The sequence below is a fragment of the Magallana gigas genome, chromosome 5, assembly GCF_963853765.1.
Source record: "Magallana gigas chromosome 5, xbMagGiga1.1, whole genome shotgun sequence".
Lineage (NCBI taxonomy): Eukaryota > Metazoa > Mollusca > Bivalvia > Ostreida > Ostreidae > Magallana > Magallana gigas.
The window spans coordinates 17,485,757-17,494,987 of NC_088857.1; the positions used below are offsets into that span (position 1 = coordinate 17,485,757).

Sequence of the window (9,231 nt, forward strand, 5' to 3'; positions counted from 1 at the left end):
GAACTTTTCAGGGATGTCTGGATTCAGTCCAATGTTCTCTACGTCTAGCCAGGGGGATGCTGTCTTCGATTTCAAAGTCGTCGTCTTCCTCTGGGGCTGGGGTACAGGGTCGGACTGCGTGAATCCAGCGAGTCTGTAGCAGTTGAAGACTCTAGACGATGTCACGCAGTTCCAGGCTTGGTTCAGCAAATGAAGGGCGTCAAAGACGGTGTATTCGGGGTCTCATCTCTGTCGATTGACTTTATCAACTTCATGAGGACTTGCTTTCTGTAGTTGAATTTAAAGTTTTATATAATCCCTGATCCATGGGTTGTGTTTTTGATGTAGTTTTTTTGTGGCAGGATTACAAGTTCTACTGCTTTGACGCCAGCTATCTTCGGATGGTTGTCGACGATCAGCGCAGTCTTCCTTTTCTTCTTCAGCTTCCTCTTCTCTAGTTTGGTTAACAAAATAATTTCAACAGCATATAGGGTTTAGAAAAGATTTTGAAAAACAAATTAAATATTAACTTATTTTCAAACATTTTAAGTAAATTAGATAGTTAACGTTAAATACATGTATCAGATATATTTAACAAAAGGCCTTAACGGTCACCCGAGTAGCATATAACCCAGACACAAACTTGTAGAGGAATCTCATATATTCATTTAATTGGGTTTCATTCTGGAGTAGAAAAATAGTATCCCTGCCTGAAATCTTTCAAAAAGAACTATGAAACCTATAATATTGACGGAAAACTTGAAGATCTGGTCTACAAAATCATGAATTCAGTTTTCCTTTCATATGTGTGGGAGTAAAGAAAATAATTTTTAACCGGGTTTTCCAACGGAAAAATCCGGTTATTAAAATGGTGAAAATGGCGGGCGGGCGGCTGCCTATACGGTACCCTCATTGTACGGATAACTCCTCCTACAATTTTCAAGATAAGAAGTTATTCTATTGCAGATCAATTGTACATATATCAGAGGTGTGCATATTGCTAGGATTTTGATTTCCGATAATTTATGAAAAAAATACCAGCTTTTGGACTTAGTCATTTTTTGGCAAAATAAAGCATATAGGGTACCCTCATTGTACGGATAACTCCTCCTACAGTTATCAAGATAGGAATTTGTTCTTTAGCAGATCAATTGTACAAATATCAGAGGTGTGCACATTGCTATGATTTTGTTTTCTGAAAATTGATATAAAAAAAATACCAGCTTTTGAACTTAGTCATTTTTGGCAAAATATTGCATATAGGGTACCCTCATTGTACGGATAACTCCTCCTACAGTTCGCAAGATAGGAATTTGTTCTTTTGCAGATCAATTGTACATATATCAGGGGTGTGCATATTGCTATGATTTTGATTTCTGATAATTTATGAAAAAATTACCAGCTTCTAAACTTAGTCATTTTTTGGCAAAATATTGAATATAGGGTACTCCATTTCACTGGACACGGGTTGACATGGATTATGGATACAGTTCACATAAATGAAAACCCGGTTTGCTGTCACATTGACAGTTTTTCTCTTGTTATACATTAAATGCATTAACACCTATACATTCATTTTGGCCCTGCCTTAGACTGGCCTAGAGTCAAAATCCATACTCCAGGGGACATGAAATTGAAAATTGTAGTAGAGGACTTCCTGGTAAACATAATTATGAAGTGAGTTTTTCATACAGATGCGTGATAATAGAGAAGAAGATTTTAAAAGATTATATGCATTAACACTATATCCCCCCTCCCATGTCCTGAACCCCTGACCCAGGGGCCATGAATTTCACTAGTTAGGTATAGGAGTAAGTGGACATCATAACCATGTATTCAGTTTTTTGCCCACATGTTTGGGAATAAAGAAGGATGTTTTTTAAGATTTAATTCATTTTTACTATATGGCCATATTGGCCCCACCCTAGAGCCTGAACCCCTGATACAGGGGTCATGAATTTCACAATTTTGGTAGAGGGCTTCTTGGACATCATAATCATACATTTAGTTTTTACAAATATATATGGGAGTAGAGAAGAAGATTTTCTAAGATTTAATACATTTTTACGATATGGCCATATTGGCCCCACCCTAGAGCCAGAACCCCTGACCCAGGGGCCATGAATTTCACAATTTTGGTAGAGTGCTTCATGGGCATCATAATCATGCATCCAGTTTTTCCTCACATGTGTGGGAGTAGAGAAGAAGATTTATGAAAATTTGGCTTTTCTTGCATATTTGGCCCCACTTGTGGTGCCCTGGGGTGGTAGAGCCACGAGTTTCACAATTTAGATTCCTCTTACCATAGAGATGCCTCACACCAAAAATGGTAACAATTAGCCTGGTAGTTTTTAAGAAGTTAAAAATGTAAAATTGTTAACGCACGACGACGGACGAAAACGGATAGCAATAGTCACCTGAGTTTTCTGAGGTGACCTAAAAAGGTAAATCATCATGATAATATGCAAATTGTTTTTGACAAAATGTGACAACGACGGGTAAATGATCATTTCAAAAATAAAATAAAACATCATCTTAAACCTATTTTAAAGGAACATACGGCATCGATATTACACGAGTGTAATGGGAGAGACTAGTGATGAAGCATTGGAAACCAAAATTATGCTTTGAAATCAATATAGATGTTTATTAAATCCATGCAGATTAATTTCATCAATTCTGAGGTGACCATTGTCGTCTTAATCAGAGTTTCATTCCCTGTACTTTGTAGCAATTACGTCATATTTAGAGCCGTCTTCTTAAGCTTCTGTCCTAAATCAATACCAAAATCTACTAAACGTTTGAATGCATTCGTTTTGTAGAGGAATTGTTTTGTGTGTCAAAGACGAAAGTTTTTATGTTACGTGACAATCTTTTGTATTTTTGAAGTTAAACATATGCACACGAAACACAGCTTTATTATAATCCGAGAAAATGCATTGCAATTATTAATATACTTTAAGAAAAATAACAAGTATACGATTGCTAGTAAAATTTCATGAGATAGCAAAAGAGAAATAAACGAACGCATTTTGTCTTCATGGGTGAAACACCATTATCTAGCCGGGTTTATTTCTCCTTGTTTTGTCAACATTTCTGTCTTTTCCATTACTTTGTTTGCTTGAGTGAATTTATAGCTTTCATCGCACATCAGTTGTTGGAGGCTTGCTTGAATACTCGTGTCTCCTTAAGACATCACAGAGGTAAGAAATAATTTCATTTAGTAAATTTTCTGTTGATAAAGAAGTTTTGCTGTGGAGCGAATGATGTCTAAATGTGTGTTAGTATATAGTTTATGCTATAAAAGTTTTATTTAGTCAACTTATATATGTGCAATTTCGAAGATAAAATTGGTCCTAAAATAAACACGATCTCTTTTGATAATTTTTTCTGTAACAATTCTCAAACTATACATAAACAAAAATCACAGAAAACTGAACCTTTTCAAAAACATTGTTTTAAAACCATTATCTTAAAAATTGAAAATAACTTGCCTTTTTTCCCCACAGGCCATAGTTTTGAAAAATGTTTGAAAGGAAAGAATTAAAAAAAAATTTCTAATCGAGTAATTAAACAAGCGTATTTAATATGTCAGCCAATTATAAAGTTCTCCAAAGATATATATGATATGTAACAAAATCCTGGTATCTTGTGTAAAATAGCTCTTCGATGATTTTTCCTATCATTACATTTGAATCGTCACACCTTTAATAAAAAAAACCCCTTAATCATCGAATGCAGCAAGATGATACAACATGTAATATTTAAAAAGATATATGTATTTAAATATATGTAGTATTACGACAGGTTTTCATGATTACAAAATTTATTGTTCCATAAAGCATCTTCGCTAGCCAAGGGTTTCCGATACACTACGCTTCTCATAAACGTTTATGAGAAGCGTAGTGTATCGGAAACTCTTGGTAAGCGAAGATGCCATAAAGCGACTACAGATAGGTATCGCGCAATGAAACACCAAAAGGTATATCAACAGGTTTTCTGTGCTATACACTAATGGATATATCGGTATATATTTTTGTTATCTTAATTTGTAAATAGAGCTTGAACTGTGGGTAAACCTGATCGGGAACCCCCCCCCCCCCCCCCCCCCCGTTACATGTAGGGGACAAATAATTTGATTTATAAATGTAAAATTTAATTACTTTAATCCAAGCCCTGTCACGCCACTCCCTTTCCCTAATTATAACAAAAACATTTTTTTTCTCGGAAAATATTAGGCAACATTATATATGTTGACCTTTCAAAACAACATTCCATGTTCTATTAGAAAATTTCACTAAAAGGTGTTTGTTTTTATTCACTATAAAATGGTCAGCTTTCAAAGATCGCCAGTTATACATTGGCCCCAGGCTTGATGTTTCAAGTTAGTCGACACATAATGAGCCTTTTAAAAATTTACTGATGTTATTGAAGGGACAGGTTTTGGTCTATGTGTATTTATTTATGAAAATTCCGATATAAAGAAAAATGTATAATAATTATAAATGTATACATGTATAAATAACCATTCAGTGAATTTTGAAATTATTTTGTAGATCATAATGGGACTTCTAGGAGAAAGAAAGAAAAAAAACGCGAAAGGGCTGCATGTAAATATTGATTTTTTTCCACTAGCACGGGTTGTGTACTGTGATTCTAATTTTAGTTTGTTTTTTCCCTGTCGTTTATGGATAATCATACATGTACATATATAATATATTGCCCGTTTAAGGCTCTCGCGGAAGGATCCCTTTCTCTGGCTAGGGCACACGCAGTCCTTGATGAAACCGAAAAGAGTCTCGAGCACGAGATAGAACGAGAGAGCAGAAAACCTCCAAAATCCGAAATCGGAAAGTATGTTTTATGAAAAAATTTATCAAAAATTATTAACAATAACTTAAATGTTGCTGTATGATTAAAGTAAATCGGAAGTTTATGATTTGTTTTATATTGATTGACCTACAGCAAATAATTCTTCATTCAAACTTCGCGGAGAGTTTTTTTTTTTAGATAAAGGGTTTAACTGTTTCCAGTTAATCTTGAACTGTTCAAGGTTTTTGAAACTATATAATGTTATTTTAGACTTCGATTCAAAGGAGAAAAATTCATGCACACAAAATGGGTTCTCCTGGCGATTGTTCTTCTAAATATTGTGGACTGCGTCCTTGTGATGGGGGAACTTATCCTGGATATCTATTACCTCAAAGGTTCATTTAAACACTTTTATATTAAATGTGTTTTCAGCAAATTAATAATTTTTCATGTTTCATAGAAATTTGGATTGCTTTTTTTTGTGGGCTTGGGTTTCAAGGGAACGTCATTATCGATGGGAAAAATAATTACTATGAGTTACAAAATGAAATGTACAAAATTTCGTTTAACGCATGAATTTACTAGTGTGACTGCTACCCAATTGCAAAAGAGTTTTCGTTGGTTTTGTCTCATAATATTATTTCCGATACCAGGGGTTGTCGATCATGACGAAGCAGAAGCCCTTAGTTTCGTCACCCAGATGAAAAACCAATACCCAGAAGCCCTGTCCGATTTCTACTACGATTATTCGGAACTAGATAATCTCCATAAAATGATTTTGTCTGCGCATGTTGATTTCAATGTTGCCTATCATCCTGGAGCCCGATCCAGCACAGCAGCGTCAACCACCCCCTTATCAGTCCTTACAACATTGCTTACAACAGATTTATCCTCAATGCAAACATCAGAATCTTCGAATACGACGAGCTCTGGCCGAATCAAAAGGTCGGCAACTTCTCCTTCAAATGATGTCACTAACACCGGAAGTATAGGTGATAGCCTGCAGCATTCTGCAGAGCATGATCATCCGATTGAAGTGGATTTGGCGCATTATTTTCATTACTGTAGCATCACCATTTTAGCGATACTTGTAGTTGAGGTAAACTTAGGTATTTTGTGAGATATATAGTCTTTTAATTTACGATAAATTGGACTAATGGAGATCATTGTCATTTATATCATTGTATTTTCTATCAATTTTTCCCTCGATTGCGAGTAAAATGCAAATTATTCTCTTTTATGAAATTGATATTGATTTTCTTTGGAATGAATGAATGTTTATTTCTCTCAAACCATATCAATGGTACATGCGGTACAAATTAAAAAACAAAAAATATTTACAAATGTACAAATGCAGAGTCAAGTAAGGAAGAGTACAGAAATTAAATAAATCGAGCTAATATTTTTTTTTTTATCAAATATGTACAATTTTTTAATGAATCAGTTTTTCAATCTGAGAGATTCATCTGAAATTCATCTGTGTTTTGCAGAATATGTTGAAGCTTTTTAGCAGTGGTAAAGAGTACTTTGAGAACAAACTTGAGGTAAGCCAGCATGCCGAGAATAGAACAATGTTCTCTCGAATCACACACAGTGCTTTCGCCCAATTATTTGAATTTCATTGCTCTTATCTACGTGATAAACTCCATTAACTCCTTTAACTCCGCAGTTTGCTTTGCTCCAATAGTTTTTATAACACACTATCTACCGGCTTTAAATAGATGAAATTGCTCGTTTTAAATAACATACCGATAATTTCTTCTTTTTTTTAACAGAAAGAAAAGTTAGAATTTTTCAAGGTTCTTCTAGTTTTACAAGGTTTTAAAGTCAGCTTATGTATATGGAGATTTTAAACAACGACATTAAAATGCTGCGATAAAATTTTACCAGGTGTTTGATGGTTTCGTGGTAGTGGCCTCTTTTATTGTTGACCTGGTCTTCATCAAAGGCCTGAGTGCCTACAAAGTTCAGAAGTTTGTAGTCATTTTAGCGTTCTTAGTGCCATGGCGTGTGGTCCGAGTGGTGAACAGTAAGTGATTTATTCTGCTCAGATCATTAACTGTGAGCGACACATGTAATTAGATGATAATCGCAAGATTTAATCAAAATGCTTGTCAGAATATATAAATAAATTGAATGATTTACTCCTTATGTATTAAATTTTAAATTCATAGAGATATATGTTAAACACAAATTTCTTTCAGTTGGATATTGATTAATTTTAGGTAATTATTCAGAATCGATTTAACAAATACAGGCTCCCTCTCTTACCCATGAAAATGGAAAGGGAAAACGATTTTGATAGTAATAATATTGAAGGACAATTTACTCCATGTGTCATGCCAGTATACAAAGTTAAATGTAAACCTGAAAAAGCTCGCATACGACAGGTATGTTAAAGAATTCCGGAGAAAAATTTCACCCGATTTGTTTTCTCTTCTCTTCATTTTAGGTCTTGTGGTTGCTGTTATCGACCACGAACACTTTAGGATGAAACTGATGTACAAACAAAAGAAACAGATCTCTGCCGATCTCAAAACAGCCAAAAACAACTTCAAAGACCTACAGGTAAACATCAAAAAAGCCCATTTATCACAAAAAATCATATTATACTATGAAAGGGTTTTTATCCCCCAAAAGTTTTTATTTTGTAAAATTTATTATGATGGAAATACTTTTCCAAGAAAAATCATAACTTAAAGGTGATAAAATTTGTAAAAGTGGAATTTCAATAATAAAGTAGCGCTCTGATAATTCATTTTCATTGGAAGACCAATGTCATCCGTACTTGTGTACTTGTGTATATAAATATGATAGAACTGCTATTTTAGAGGAAGATGACTGCATTCAGAGTAATTCGCTCGGCTATTTAAAGAGCGCTTAAAAAATAGATACTGAAATTTGTCATTTCATTTGTAGATTTGTTTTGAGGCTATGCGAAAAATCGCTGTTTCCAGTGGAGTGTCCGCAAAGGAAATCGAAGCTATTAATGGTAGGATAGTTCATTATGCAAATGTGATTTAAAATATTAGCTTTAATGCAACACATGCGTTTTTAACAGCATTTCCTTTAAAATGAAATACAAGCTTCACAATATTCCATTGTTAGCTCTACATCCTGATGCCAAGTCAAAGAAGAAAGGATTGGCCGGGTTCGCATCCTCCTTTGCCAAGCAGAGCATCCAGAGACAGATATCTAGCACGGACTTCGGAAGCTCTTTGTCATCGATATCTAACAACACTATGGATTCCGTCAAGACAAGCTCAGAATATCTGTCATAGCGTGAAGGCATGTCATACAGTGTGTATCTGAATACATGTATATTTGGCTTGTGTTAAAAAAAAGAAGGTAGAAATATGTAGACAGAAGTAGAATTGCCTGTTTTTACGAAATCATAAAATGAATTTTTACCTTTTCTTTTTTTTTGTACAAATATATATGTGTAGATAGAAATGTAACGTTAACTCATACCTGTAACCTTAACGTTGTAGAACGTTCGTTTACATCGTGACATAGGGTTAAAAGTTCAGTACCCTGAATAGAACTGCGCAATTATGGAAATGTTAAAATTCAAATAAAATGTAAAATTGTTCTGCATAAATACCGAGCTATCATATTTCAAACACGTTTAGGTTATAAAACAGTTCTACAAGGTCAAACTAACTCCTTAAAATGCTTACGATGTTTTTGTTATCGAGAAACAAGTACATCTGTACCCTACTATAACCTTTCATGTAATTTGTTATAAATAATAAACTGTGCAAGTTAATCTCTGGAAATTATTATCCATTATTATGGTGATTTACACCATTCTGATAATATTTTAAAGGATTAAAGGATTATACGATGATTATAAGGGTTTCTAGTTTATATGTTTAATGATTATTCTGGAGAATGAACATGAATAATAAACATGTTTAATACTTTTCGCAAAATGAATTCTTCATATGAACATGTAATGTGATACCAGTGTGGCTTTGTCAATTAATTTATAAAACTTCAATTCCACAGAACCTAAGTGGATAATAGCTAATGATGTTAAACAACAACAACCCCCCCCCCCCTTTTATGGGAACCCCCCCCCCCTTTTATGGGACCATGTAAAAAAGTTGGATTGAAAATAATGAAGTAAACAATTGAAATTTAAAGTATACTTGTCGTCCCTCCCCCTTCCCCCACGGATTAAGATATTGGAAAGTAACTTTTTTTTGTTTTGAGCCCCCCCCCCCCCCCCCCACATTAAAAAACGATGCTAAATGCCTGAAATTAAATACAACATTCAAATGAAACAGACTGAGTACGTTAGCTAACGTACTGATATAAATTAAAAGTAACTTGGTGAATTTTACCTACTTTTTACAATCAATTTATAAAATTGTTAAAAGAAAAATCTAAATATAAACAATAAAACATTTTTGATGATGCAAGTTATAAAAGAAG

The 9,231-nt window shown here is 34.0% G+C and overlaps 1 protein-coding gene across 1 annotated transcript; it reads left to right on the forward strand.

Moving 5' to 3' along the window:
* The first annotated feature begins 3,086 nt into the window (after positions 1 to 3,086).
* On the forward strand, positions 3,087 to 8,522 carry LOC105336281 (uncharacterized). Its single transcript, XM_020070532.3, has 10 exons — positions 3,087 to 3,182; positions 4,536 to 4,589; positions 4,712 to 4,833; positions 5,062 to 5,186; positions 5,445 to 5,890; positions 6,282 to 6,335; positions 6,682 to 6,820; positions 7,244 to 7,359; positions 7,711 to 7,783; positions 7,900 to 8,522. The coding sequence occupies exons 2-10, from the start codon at positions 4,542 to 4,544 to the stop codon at positions 8,070 to 8,072; spliced, it is 1,296 nt and encodes a 431-aa protein (XP_019926091.3). The 5' UTR covers positions 3,087 to 3,182; positions 4,536 to 4,541; the 3' UTR covers positions 8,073 to 8,522.
* The last annotated feature ends 709 nt before the right edge of the window (positions 8,523 to 9,231 follow it).